Below are 14,400 nucleotides of genomic sequence, written 5' to 3'. Positions count from 1 at the left end.
ATAGATGGAGGAATTGAGTTTTGAGGCATTGAAAACTACTAGATTTTCTCTGCCCCAATCGGAAATCTTAGAAAGATCGGAAGTCAGGCGTTCCGTGGCGTCCCCGCGTGATCTGTTGATTTCCTGAAGGGTTGGACGTCTCTGAAAGAACGTGGAAAGATGTAGGGTGGTATCATCAGCGTAGGAGTGGATAGGGCAAGAAGTTTGGTTAAGGAGGTCATTAATGAATAATGAGTGGGTGACAGGACAGAACCCTGAGGAACACCACTATTAATAGGTTTAGGAGAAGAACAGTAGCCGTCTACCACAGCAGCAATAGAGCGGTCGGAAAGGAAGCTTAAGATAAAGTTGCAGAGAGAAGGATAGAAGCCGTAGGAGGGCAGTTTTGAAATCAAAGCTTTATGCCAGACTCTATCAAAAGCTTTTGATATGTCTAACGCTACAGCAAAAGTTCACCGAAATCTCTTAAAGAGGATGACCAAGACTCAGTAAGGAAAGCCAGAAGAAGATCACCTTGACGAAAGCCATACTGGGGATCAGACAGAAGATTGTGAAGTGACAGATGTTTGAGAATCTTCCTATTCAGGATAGATTCAAAAACTTTAGACAAGCAAGAGATTAAAGCTATAGGACGGTAGTTTGAGGGGTTTGAACGGTCACCCTTTTTAGGAACAGGCTGAATGTAGGCGAACTTCCAGCAGGAAGGAAAGGTAGAAGTCGATAGACAAAGTTGGAAGAGTTTGGCCAGGCAAGGTGCAAGCACAGAAGCACAGTTTTTGAGAACAATAGGAGGGACCCCATCAGGTCCATAAGCCTTCCGAGGGTTTAGGCCAGCAAGGGCATGGAAAACATCATTACGAAGAATTTTGATTGTAGACATGAAATAGTCAGAGGGAGGAGGAGAGGAGGACAAGCCCAGAATCGTCCAAGGTGGAGTTGTGAGCAAAGGTTTGAGAAAAGAGTTCAGCTTTAGAGACAGAAGAGATGGCAGTGGTGCCATCAGGATGAAATAAAGGAGGAAAGATGAAGAAGTGAAGTTATTTGAGATGTTTTTGGCTAGATGCCAGAAGTCACGAGGAGAGTTTGAGTTTGAAAGATTTTGACATTTCCTATTTATGAAAGAGTGTTTGGCAAGTTGAAGAACAGACTTGGCATGATTCCGGCAGAGATATAAAGTGCATGAGATTCAGGAGATGGAAGGCTCAAGTACCTTTTGTGGGCAACCTCTCTATCATGTATAGCACGAGAACAGGCTGAGTTAAACCAAGGTTTAGAAGGTTTAGGTTGAGAAAAGAATGAGGAATGTACGCCTCCATGCCAGATACTAACACCTCTGTTATGCGTTCAGCACAAAGAGATGGGTCTCTGACACGGAAGCAATAATCATTCCAGGAAAATCAGCATAATACCTCCTCAGGTCCCCCAACTGGCAGAGGCAAAACGCCAGAGGCACCTTCGCTTTGGGGATCCTGCGGAGGATTGGAAAAATAGGACAAGATACAGAAATGAGATTGTGATCGGAGGAGCCCAACGGAGATGAAAGGGTGACAGCATAAGCAGAAGGGTTAGAGGTGAGGAAGAGATCAAGAATGTTGGGCGTGTCTCCAAGACGGTCAGGAATACGAGTAGGGTGTTGCACCAGTTGCTCTAGGTCATGGAGGATAGCAAAGTTGAAGGCTAGTTCACCAGGGTGGTCAGTGAAGGAGAGGAAAGCCAAAGCTGGTGGTGAACATTGAAATCTCCAAGAATGGAAATCTCAGCGAAAGGGTAGAGGGACAGAATGTGCTCCACTTTAGAAGTTAAGTAGTCGAAGAAATTACTATAGTCAGAAGAGTTAGGGAGAGATAAACAGCACAGATGAATTTAGTTTGAGAGTGACTGTTAAGTCGTAGCCAGATGGTGGAAAATTCGGAAGACTCAAGAGCGTGGGCACGAGAGCAAGTTAAGTCGTTGCGTACATAGACGCAACATCCAGCTTTGGAATGAAAATGAGAATAGAGAAAGTAGGAGGGAACAGAGAAGGGCTACTGTCAGTTGCCTCAGACAGCTGTGTTTCGGTGAGGAAAAGAAGATGAGGTTTAGTAGAGGAGAGGTGGTGTTCCACAGATTGAAAATTAGATCTAAGACCGCGAATGTTGCAGAAGTTAATGTAGAAAAAGTTGAGGGAGGTGTCAAGGCATTTGTGGTCTTCAACAGGAGAGGTGTCCGACCTGGGGACATTTTGGTCCCTCCCAGAGGGGACTCCGAGGCGTTGTTTATTTTGGGTCCCATTTTTCTTTTAAATTTTGATTTGGAGTGAAGGGTGTATGTGTGGTAAGTGCATGTAGTTTTGTGTGAAGAAGGAGAGCTGTCTTTAGAGGGTAGGCTGTGACTACCCCCTTGAGTTGTGAGACACAAAGGGAAACATTCAACGAGATCACAACTAGCTTTAATGGAAGGTTCACAGCACCTCCTGAACTAGTGCTATTAGATCTCACTGGGAGTAACTTATTGTTTCGGTAGGTGTCTACTACCTCCTGTGTGTGTGTGTGTGTGTGTGTGTGTGTGTGTGTGTGTGTGTGTGTGTGTGTGTGTGTGTGTGTGTGTGTGTGTGTTGCCTTCGGTTCTCCTACATTAGCTTCCTTTCTCTACATTCTCCATCTCTCATTCTTCTTTATTCTGTTTTCCTTTCCTTACTGTATTCTTTTCTTTTCATTATTCCAAACCTTTTCAACCTATCTGCATTTTCTCCCCATTCTTTATATTTATTCTCTCTTGTGTCTATTCTCATCCTTCGTTCGTGTGTGTGTGTGTGTGTGTGTGTGTGTGTGTGTGTGTGTGTGTGTGTTAAAGGTGTTTCAACGAATGAGTTTTCCTGCATCTATATTTTTATCATTTTTTTTTCTTTTTATCTTCTTATCGTTATTCTCATCCTTCGTGTGTGTGTGTGTGTGTGTGTGTGTGTGTGTGTGTGTGTGTGTGTGCGTCAGAGGTGTTCCAGCGAGTGTGTGGCCTGACGCACATCTGGGGGTGGACTCAGCCCTTCGTGCGGTGCTGGCTTGCCTCCAGACCATTTGTCATTCTCTACCACGCCCAGTCTGTCGAGGTACTGAAGCTACACACCCACGCCCATCCACACCCACGCCCTCTCGCTCCATCTCTCCCCACGCCCATCCACACCCACGCCCTCTCGCTCCATCTCTCCCCACGCCCTCTCGCTCCATCTCTCCCCACGCCCATCCACACGCCCCTCGCTCCTCTCTCTCTCTCTCTCTCTCTCTCTCTCTCTCTCTCTCTCTTTCTCTGCTTGTTTTTGTTGCTTTTATTGTGTTTATTCTTGCTTTGGTCTTTATTTTAGTTGTTTTTCTTGTTTTTCCTTTGTTTTCGTTGTTTGTTCTTGTTTTTTTTTCTTTGTTTTTTTTTCTTATTTTCTTTAATGTTGTTTTGTCTTTGCTTCTTTCAGATCGATTTTTCTTCTTTTTTTTCTTTGTTTACTTTATTATTGAATTCTCTGCCACATTTCATTCGTCTGTTTGTTCTTATTCTCTCTCTCTCTCTCTCTCTCTCTCTCTCTCTCTCTCTCTCTCTCTCTCTCTCTCTCTCTCTCTCTCTCATCTATCTATCTTTGCTACGTTATCCCTATTTTTCTTTCTTTCTTTCTTTCTTTCTTCTTCTTCTTCTTCTTCTTCTTCTTCTTCTTCTTCTTCTTCTTCTTCTTCTTCTTCTTCTTCTTCTTCTTCTTCTTCTTCTTCTTCTCATTGTATCGCTTCTGTGTTATTATTGGTGTGTGTGTGTTTGTTTGTGTGTGTGTGTGTGTGTGTGTGTGTGTGTGTGTGTGTGTGTGTGTGTGTGTGTGTGTTAATTATGGGATTGCTAGAAAACCAGATAGAAATAGAGTAGAAGATAGAGGATAGATATAAGGACTTCTCCCCCCCTCTCTCTCTCTCTCTCTCTCTCTCTCTCTCTCTCTCTCTCTCTCTCTCTCTCTCTCTCTCTCTCTCTCTCTCTCTCTGGTTTGAATAATTAATAGAGTAACATGTATATAGCTCCTGTTCACTGTATATATGTATATTTGTATATATATATGGGCATGTTAACCCCTTCACAACCAGGGCGCATTTCCATATTCATTCTGGTGACTATTTGGTGATTTTGTACAGCTTCAGAAACTCATGTGGGGATTTAAAATAGTGAAGACTGTGGCCATTATTCTTCTGACCTCCATAGACCCTTCCTAATGTCATTAAAATGGTGTTATCGCAGCCAAACTGTCTTAAAATGCTCCAAAAACATGTCAAATTGTCTTAAAATGCCCTAAAAAAAAACTTGCCAAACTGTCTTAAAATGTCCTAAAAAACATGAGTCTCCATATTCATTCTGGTGACTATTTGATGATTTTGTACAGCTTCAGAAACTCATGTGAGGGATTAAAATAGTGAAGACTGTGGCCATTAATCTTGTGACCTCCATAGACCCTTCCTAATGTCAATAAAATGGTCTAATGGTACACAAATCTCAAGGTAAAAATGTGTCCCATTACTGAAGGGGTTAAAATAGTGAAGACTGTGGCCATTAATCTTCTGACCTACATAGACCCTTCCTCATGTCAACAAAATGTGTCCCAGTACTGAAAGGGTTAACTATAGAATATCACCTGTCATTTATTCTTTACCATTTCTTTGAAGTATCACTAAAAAGATTACAATTTTTGCTCTATACACAGAAAAATCTGAATATAAACTTTAAATAAATCTTAAAACAATAACTAATGCAGTTTTTCCTGTGTGTGTGTGTGTGTGTGTGTGTGTGTGTGTGTGTGTGTGTGTGTGTGTGTGTGTGTGTGTGTGTGTGTGTGTGTGTGTGCGTGCAGGTTCTTCTAAGTAGTCAGAAGCATCTGGACAAGAGCCGTGACTACAGCTTCCTCCATCCCTGGCTGGGCACTGGACTCCTCACTTCTACAGGTAAGACGCGCACCATGGAGCACTGACCAACACAATGAAAGACAGTAACACACGGGGAGGCACTAGAGAGCATGGAGAGAGAGACAAAGAAAGACAAGAATAACGAAGAAAGAGGAGAATAACACACAGGGAGACTAGATAACGTAAAGAAAGAGGAGAAATGGAGAATAATTTTGGGAGATACGTAAAGGCAAAAGGGAATCACTAGAGAACACAAAAGAAAGACGAATTTCACAGACTCGTATTCTCGAACACACTTCTGCTCTTCACCTCCACTATTTCAAAAGGCTTTATTTCAATTAACACGAGTTTTTTAAAGTGTTTTTACGGTTCTAGAGGCAGAGTGACAAGATTTCTGCATTGTTAACTGGAGAAACACTTAAAAACCTCGCTAATCATCTCTATGGCCATGGAAAACAGTCATAGTGAGAGAGAAGAGTGATTTTTAAGGATGTTTTTACGGTTCTAGAGGCAGAGTGACAAGATTTTTGTATTATTAGCTGGAGAAACACTCTTGAAAACCCCGCTAGTCATCTCTGTGGCCTTGGAAATAGTCGTGGTGAGAAAGCAGAGCGATTCTGAATATGGATCTCACACTGGAAGGGAAAGGGTGTCAGAAGAGAATACAGACAATAATCACACAGACACAGGAGGCGACGGGAGACACTAGGGAACACAAAAGAAGCACAAGAATTATTTACCTGAATCTCTATACAATATTCTACTTTTACGACTACTACTACTACTACTACTACTACTACTACTACTACTACTACTACTACTACTACTACTACAACTATGTCCAAACCTTCTTTCTTTTCTTTCTTTTTCTTTTCTTTCTTATTTCTTTTTCCTTTGCTTTCTTTCTTTCTTTCTCTTTCTTTCTTTCTTTTTTCCTTTCTTTAATTCTTTCCCTTTTGTTTCCTTTCTTCTCTCTTTCTCTCTCCTCTCTATCTTTCTCCCGTTCCTCTTTATTTCTTTTCTCTCATTCACTTTCTTCCTTTCTTCCCTCTTCCTCTCCTCTTTCTCTTTCTCCACCCAAAATTATTGCAAACCTTACGAAAACCTTAACTAAACCTACTCTCTCTCTCTCTCTCTCTCTCTCTCTCTATCTATCTATCTATCTATCTATCTATCTCTATCTCTCTCTCTCTAGGAAGAAAATGGCACTCGCGGAGGAAGATGCTCACCCCAGCCTTCCACTTCAAGATTCTGGAAGATTTTGTGGAGGTGTTCAATTCCCAGAGCCACAAGATGCTCACCAAACTGAAGGGCAAGGCTGACGGCAGGCCCTTCGACGTCTTCCCTTCATTACTCTCTGCACGCTCGACATCATCTGTGGTGCGTGCTGGTGACTGTTGCTGGTGCTGATGGTGACTGGTGAGGTTAGGTTAGAGAATAGGGAATACAATAGAATACAGAATAGGTGTGTTTTTAAGGTGATTTTAAACAGAATAAGTGTGTTTTTAAGGCGATTTTAAACAGAATAGGTGTGTTTTTAAGGTGATTTTAAATAGATTAGGTGTGTTTTTAAGGCGATTTTAAACAGAATAGGTGTTTTTAAGGTGATTTTAAACAGAATAGGTGTGTTTTTAAGGTGAATTTGAACAGAATAGGTGTGTTTTTAAGGTGATTTTAAACAGAATAGGTGTGTTTTTAAGGCGATTTTAAACAGAATAGGTGTGTTTTTAAGGTGAATTTGAACAGAATAGGTGTGTTTTTAAGGCGATTTTAAACAGAATAGGTGTGTTTTTAAGGTGAATTTGAACAGAATAGGTGTGTTTTTAAGGCGATTTTAAACAGAATAGGTGTGTTTTTAAGGTGATTTTAAACAGAATAGGTGTGTTTTTAAGGTGATTTTAAACAGAATAGGTGTGTTTTTAAGGTGATTTTAAACAGAATAGGTGTGTTTTTAAGGTGATTTTAAACAGAATAGGTGTGTTTTTAAGGTGATTTTAAACAGAATAGGTGTGTTTTTAAGGTGAATTTCGACAGAATAGGTGTGTTTTTAAGATGAATTTGAACAGAATAGGTGTGTTTTTAAGGTGAATTTGAACAGAATAGGTGTGTTTTTAAGGTGATTTTAAACAGAATAGGTGTGTTTTTAAGGTGATTTTAAACAGAATAGGTGTGTTTTTAAGGTGAATTTCGACAGAATAGGTATGTTTTTAAGGCGATTTTAAACAGAATAGGTGTGTTTTTAAGGTGAATTTGAACAGAATAGGTGTGTTTTTAATATGAATTTAAACAATAGGTGTGTTTTTAAGATAAATTTAAACAGAATAGGTGTGTTTTTAAGGTAAATTTAAACAGAATAGGTGTGTTTTTAAGGTGAGTTGCAGGAGGCAGTGGCGAAGTGGATAAGGTGGTGGTGGTGGTGGTGGTGGGATCAGGCAGACGTCCACGCGTAGGTTGGAATCCCACCACGTACCGCTTTATATCTTTGCCATTTGTGAAGTGGTTTAGATTTAGCTACATGTCACCATGATACACAGGCTCTAGATGGTTACACTAAAGATGCGCTGGGGTGGTGATATGGGCCTTAATATGCCCAACACTATAAATAAAATTGCCTGCGTCACTAATTGAGGGAAACTTAACAGCACTCCCCACATATATTCTTCAAGTATGCCTACAGGCGCTATAGGCCTTAACGGAAAAAATAAATAAATAAATAGATAAACAAATGTAAAGAGAAATGGGTGTTTTTTTTAAAGCTGTTTGGTGTCAAAATAAGAACTTGATGAAGGAAGAATAATTTTTGTGTTTTTAGGAAAAGAAGAGTTTGAGAGTGTTTGGTGTTAGGAATACAAATATTGAAGGTGTTTTAGAAGAGGTGTACTGAAATGGAAAGATTTAGAACACTTTAGAAGCAAGACACAAGACATAACTAAACGTAAAGAAAGAAAAAAGGAAGTGAAAAACAGGAACAGAGATGAGAACATTTTTTGAAGACGTAGAGAGAAAATGTATAGATTGTAATGTCTCTCTCTCTCTCTCTCTCTCTCTCTCTCTCTCTCTCTCTCTCTCTCTCTCTCTCTCTCTCTCTCTCTCTCACAGAAACAGCCATGGGGATCAACATCAACGCACAGGACAACAGTGACTCAGAATATGTCAACGCTGTGTATGGGTGAGTGTAGCTTATCTCTCTCCTCCTCCTCGTCCTCCTCCTCCTCCTCCTCCTCCTCCTCCTCCTCCTCCTCCTCCTCCTGTCATTGCCTTCCTCTTCTTCCTCCTCCTCCTCCTGTCACTGTCTTCATAATCTTCTTCCTCTTCCTCTTTCTTTTCTTTCTTCTTTCTCCTGTCATTGCTTTCCTCCTTCTGTTACTGCCTTCTTTCTCCTCCTCCTCCTCCTCCTCCTCCTCCTCCTCCTCCTCCTCCTTCTCCTCCTCTTGAAAAATATCGTAAGATGATCAACAAATACAAAACAAAATCGAATAATGTCATCATCTCTGGTATCGTCCCCAGAATTAATGCTGCCAATTCATTCTACAACAAAGCATTCAGCATTAATTCTCGTCTCAGCAATCTCTGCAAAGAAGAGGGAGTAGATTTCATTAATCTATGGAACCACTTCTATGATCAGAAAATTCTGTTTTGGAAAGATGGCCTTCACCTGAATTCTGTTGGTTCAGCAAGACTGGGGCGTCTTTTCAATGAAGCGGTAACTGCCCATAAATCAAAAAACGTGAGTCAAGCACCAACAACAGGGATGACATAAACAATGAAAGCGAAACTGTCCCATCTGAGCGTAATGCCTTAAAATTTTGTTACATTAATGCGCGCAGTATAAGAAACAAATTTCAGGATCTAGAGGAAATTGTCAGCACAGAAGACTTCGACATTATCGGCGTGACTGAATCCTGGATTAACACTTCAAACAGAGACTTTTTAGCAGAATTTTCGTTACAGGGCTACAATTTATTTAACTGTGAAAGAGAGCACAGAGTAGGAGGTGGAGTACTCCTATATGTCAAATCAGATCTTCGCCCGCTTTGGAAACCAGTCAAAAAGATAAATAATATCGATGTCTCATACGTTCAACTTAACTCTAAACCGCGAAAATTAGTAATTGGTGTCATTTACCGACCTCCAGGACAACTACAGGAAGCTGACAACAAACTATATGAACAAATAGCTGAAATTTGTTCGGAAAATGAGACCATAATTGTTGGAGATTTTAATCTTGCCGTTAACAGATGGGGCGATCCTTTAAATTCACACTCGGGACAAAATTTGTATAATAATCTTTTAGAAAGTGGTCTTGATCAACTCGTACAACATCCAACAAGAGGTGATAATATCTTAGACCTTATTTTAACGACAAATGAAAATATAATTTCTAATGTAGAAGTTGGTTCCGAATTCAGCACCAGTGACCACCGGGCGATTACATTCAATGTCAAAACAAGTAAGATGCTCACAAATGTAAGTAAAGAAAAGTACCTGACTTTCGTCGAGCTAATTTTGGAAAACTCAGAAAAATTCTGTCTGAAAGCGATTGGAGCCAATTATCGAGTGCAAATTGTATAAATGAAGCGTGGAAAATATTTACATTTAAACTAGACCGAGCTGTAAAATCCTCTATTCCACTACGAAATAGGCGCTCAATCGCCAGCTATAAACCTAAATGGTGGAATCCAGAAATAAAAAACTGTCTCTCTGCTAAAAAACGCGCCTACCACAAATACAAAACAACGCACAATGAAAGAGACAAGACTGAGCATGACCAATTGCGACGCAATGCTAAAAAACTTATAAGGGAAAGTAAGAAAAATTATGAGCTCCATATCGCCAATCGTAGCAAGACAAATCCTAAAGAGTTTTTCAGTTATATCAGAACTAAAAAAGCAATAGCTTCATCAATAGGGCCGCTAGCTCTAGACAATGGCGAACACACGGACGACGAAATTGAAATGGCTATTAAATTAAACAATTACTTTGCGTCAGTCTTCACTGAAGAAAATCATTCAGAAAATCAGCCAACTGCACCAAATCACAGCAATAATGTCTGTTTAAATACGTGCGATATCCAAGAAAATGTAATTTTGAGCGCAATAAATAAAGTTAAAACAAACAAAACTCCTGGTCCCGATAAAATTTCTCCACGAATACTAAAAGAGGCAAAGAAAGAACTTGTTAAACCATTGTCTATCCTCTTTAATAAATCACTTAGCACTCGTAAAGTTCCTGATGACTGGAAACTCGCTAACGTAACTCCAATCTTTAAAAAAGGTGACAAGTCTCAAACTAGAAATTATCGACCAATTAGCCTCACTTCAGTGGTAGGTAAATTAATGGAGACAGTTTTGAGGGATAAAGTTGTTGCATTCTTAGAAAGTAACAACATAATAAACGAATCACAACATGGATTTAGAAACAAGCGGTCATGTTTAACAAATTTACTTGACTTTTTCCATGATATATATAATTTGTACGACAACACTAGAGCGGTTGATGTCATATATCTTGACTTCCAAAAGGCTTTTGACAAAGTGCCACATAAACGTCTTATCAACAAAGTAAAAGCGCATGGTATAACTGGTGACATTGCAGCGTGGATCGAGGATTGGTTGTCTGATCGTAAACAGCGAGTTGTGATCAATGGTAAATCTTCAGAATGGATTAACGTAAGCAGTGGCGTTCCTCAAGGATCAGTTCTGGGACCTATTCTTTTATTATATATATTAACGACATTGATGAAAGAATAAATTGTAAGCTCTCAAAATTCGCAGATGACACAAAATTGCAAACAGAGTAGACTCAGAAAGCCAAAGACAACTTTTGCAAAGAGATTTAGATACTCTCATCGAATGGTCAAACAAGTGGCAAATGAAATTCAATATAGATAAATGCCACGTTTTACACATAGGAAATCAAAATCCTCAGGCGACATACAAGATGAATAATACCCCAATGACGAGTGTGGACAAAGAAAAAGATCTTGGTGTCATTGTTTCAGCAGACCTCAAGCCTAGCAAACACTGTACTGAAGTCGTCAAAACCTTCCCTTTAAAGGGAAGTGCACTTTTACAGTGTGTTGTACGGAGCTGGGGCCTGATTGACTGTTGCCTCTCTTGAAAGCGCCAGGCAAGGCTGCCGCACCACCTTTTTGACTCCACACTGTGTTTACATACATACTACACTACATTGCATACACGCACAGATAGCCCAGAGTGAACGGTCACTACTACTACTCTCGACCTGTGACGGGCTGTGTTTGAAGAGGGCCTTGTCAACCATTGATCATCATCGGGAACTAAGTACCACGGATCAATGTTGCAAGGGTTATCAGCGTACGGCGTCCCTACAGGGAAAGTATGCTATCTCAGTGGATTGAACGGAGCTGGGGCCTGATTGACTGCTGCCTCCCTAGAAAGCGCCAGGCAAGGCTGCCGCACCACCCATTCGACATACACACTGTGCATCCACGTACACAATGCACACACAACATGACATTTACCAAGCGTTAACACTTTCCCCCACAAACACAAGTACTCACACACACACACACAAACACAAGTAGTCAGACGTAGATTACACATTTCACTTTTCAATCTCTACTAAAATTCCATGTGATTTTTAATAAAACATGGTTTCGTTTCGCCTTTTCCTGCCAGCCTCGGCTGGAGGGAGGGGTGGGTGGGGAGGAGCCTTCTGCTTTGCTGTCCTGTCTCTACCACTGGTAGTTAGTAGATAGTCTCCACAAACAGCCTAGTAAGGACCTAAGGGTCTGTTGCTGTTTGTCTTCCTTTGTGTTCCTTTGTATTTGTATTCCTCCTCCTTCCTAACTTAAGCGTGATTTAGTTATTTTGGTTAAGGTTAGTTTCATCTCTCTCTCTCTCTCTCTCTCTCTCTCTCTCTCTCTCTCTCTCTCTCTCTCTCTCTCTCTCTCTCTCTCTCTCTCTCTCTCTCTCTCTCTCTCTCTCTCTCTCTGACTGACTGACACACACACACACCTAACCTAACCTAATCAAACCTATCCTATCCTACCCTACCTTAAACACAGAATCGGCGCCCTGGTCCAGTACCGCCAGACAAGGCCGTGGATCCAGCCTGACCTTCTGTTCCGGCTGTTTGGATACGCCAAGCAGCACGACGAGTACCTGAGGATCCTTCACAGCTTCTCCTACAGCGCCATAGACAACAGGAGGAAGGAATACCAGCTCGCAAAACTCAAGGACAAGGAGGAGGATGAAGATGTTATTGGTGTGTGTGTGTGTGTGTGTGTGTGTGTGTGTGTGTGTGTGTGTGTGTGTGTGTGTGTGTGTGTAGAGCTGTCTATATTTTTATCCTTTTTCTTAAATTTGTGCACGTTTTTTTTTATTTTATTGTCTCTTTTCTGTGTGTGTGTGTGTGTGTGTGTGTGTGTGTGTGTGTGTGTGTGTGTGTGTGTGTGTGTGTGTGTGTTTACGTATTTCTATTTATCTGTTTTATTTGATTCCTCCTTTCTTTAATTTTCTCTATTTTCTTCTTTTCTTCCTTCCTTGAGTGTTTTCATGTGTGTGTGTGTGTGTGTGTGTGTGTGTGTGTGTGTGTGTGTGTGTGTGTGTGTGTTTTATTTCAACTAAAAACACATAATACCCTCAATTCTCCCTAAACACACTCCTAACACACCAAAACACACTGTATCCTCACCACAACACACCAAAAACACCCCAAAAAATACACCCAAAAACACCCCCCTTACAAACAACCCTGAAAGCACACTAACCCTTCTCTGTGTGTGTGTGTGTGTCCCTTCAGGCAAGAAGCGCCGCCTCGCCTTCCTGGACCTGCTTCTTAACTACTCAGAGACACAGACATCACTCTCCAATGAAGACATCAGAGAGGAGGTGGACACATTTATGTTTGAGGGACACGACACCACCGCCGCTGCCCTCAACTGGTCCCTCTACCTGCTGGGGTGTCATCCAGAGATACAGGTGTGGTAGAAGTGTGGTAGAGTGTGGTGGTGATGATTTTATTGTTGTTTCTCGTAATTTTGTGATGGAGGTGTGGTGTGGCAGAGTGTGGTAGAGTTTGGTAGGAGTGTGGTAGAGTGTGGTAGAGTGTGGTGGTGATGATTTTATTGTTGTTTCTCCTAATTTTGTGATGGAGGTGTGGTGTGGTGTGGCAGGGTGAGGCAGGGTGTGTTAGAGTGTGGTACAGTGTGGTAGAGTGTGGTAGAAGTGTTTGTTGTTGTTGTTGTTGTTTAAAGTTTTTTTCATTTTCTTTTTTTTTCCCTTTTTTCTTCGTTTTTATTTTTCTTGTTTCTGTTTTTCTTCAATATTTTCATCTCTCTCTCTCTCTCTCTCTCTCTCTCTCTCTCTCTCTCTCTCTCTCTCTCTCTCTCTCTCTCTCTCTCTCTCTCTCTCTCTCTCTCTCTCTCTCTCTCTCTCTCTCTCTCTCTCTCTCTTCTCTCTCTCTCTCTCTCTCTACTCCCTCTTACTCCCTCTCACTCCCCTCTCTCCTCTCTCACTCCCTCTCTCTCTCTCTCTACAGGCCAAGGTACACGAGGAACTGGACTCCCTGTTTGGTGACTCGGACCGGCCAGTCACCATGGCAGACCTGAGGGAGATGAAGTACACAGAGAACTGCATTAAGGAGGCACTCAGACTGTTTCCCTCTGTGCCCTTCCTTGCCAGAGAGCTCAGGAGGAGGCTGTTATTAGTAAGTGTTTTGGGTGTGTTTCGGGGTGTTTTGGGGTGTTTTGGGTGTGTTTAGGGGTTTCTGGGTGGGTTCTGGGCTGTGTTTGGGTGTGTTGGGGTGTGTTTGGATGGGTTTTGGTGTGTTTGCGTGTGTTTAGTTGTGTTGGAGTTTTTTTGGGGTTTGTTTGGGTGTGTTTGTGGTGTTTGGAGGTTTTTGAGGTGTGTTCTGGGTGGGTTTGAGAGTTTTGAAGTGTGTTGGGTGTGTTTTGAGTGTGTTGGGATGTGTAAGGCTGTGTTTGGAGTGTTTGAGAATATTTTTAGTGTATTTTGAGTGTATGGGTGTGTGTTAGAGTGTGTGTGGGGATGTGTTAGACAGCACTGGTAACTCTTGATTTAAGCATGTTTAATTTACACGTTTTTGTTAATACACGACCGAAAAGATATTATGATTAAATTTGAGCAATCGGTTTTCTTATACGTGATTTGGCCTAACCACATCTTCAAACCGAGCACCAGACGCAATTTCAGACTGCGCGCCAGAGAGTGGACAGCGTCGGCAAGTGCTTGTGAGGGGTGAAGACATTGGCGTCCTGCGTTTATTTTTTTACTAGTGTTTACTTTTATACTGTGGGGCTATTTTTGATAAGTGGATATTTGATAAAGTGGTCAAGCTCAGAGGGAGATGGTGAGTGACTGTGGAGTGAGTGGTGAAGGCAGTGACGCAGTGAGTGTTGTGTTTACGTATTCTTTGTTTTGTTGTTTTCTCTTATTATTTTTTGCTTTCTCTTATTATTTCTTGCTTTTCCCTTTACTTTAAATACACTTCTAGT

General features: G+C 41.2%; 1 protein-coding gene across 1 annotated transcript in view; it reads left to right on the top strand.

Annotated features, from left to right (window-relative positions):
* The window catches only part of LOC123514168 (cytochrome P450 4c3-like), a 37,191-nt gene that overhangs the window by 19,939 nt on the left and 2,852 nt on the right, over nt 1-14,400 (top strand). Inside the window, 7 exon segments of the mRNA XM_045271820.1 lie at nt 4,850-4,940; nt 6,097-6,246; nt 6,249-6,281; nt 8,001-8,070; nt 11,950-12,149; nt 12,687-12,865; nt 13,425-13,605. Of these exon segments, the coding sequence (XP_045127755.1) occupies nt 4,850-4,940; nt 6,097-6,246; nt 6,249-6,281; nt 8,001-8,070; nt 11,950-12,149; nt 12,687-12,865; nt 13,425-13,605 (904 nt within the window).

The sequence above is a fragment of the Portunus trituberculatus genome, chromosome 5 (genome assembly GCF_017591435.1).
Source record: "Portunus trituberculatus isolate SZX2019 chromosome 5, ASM1759143v1, whole genome shotgun sequence".
NCBI classification, from domain to species: Eukaryota; Metazoa; Arthropoda; class Malacostraca; order Decapoda; family Portunidae; genus Portunus; species Portunus trituberculatus.
The sequence above is the reverse complement of the archived record's forward strand: the minus strand, read 5'-3'. Positions and strand labels throughout refer to the sequence as shown.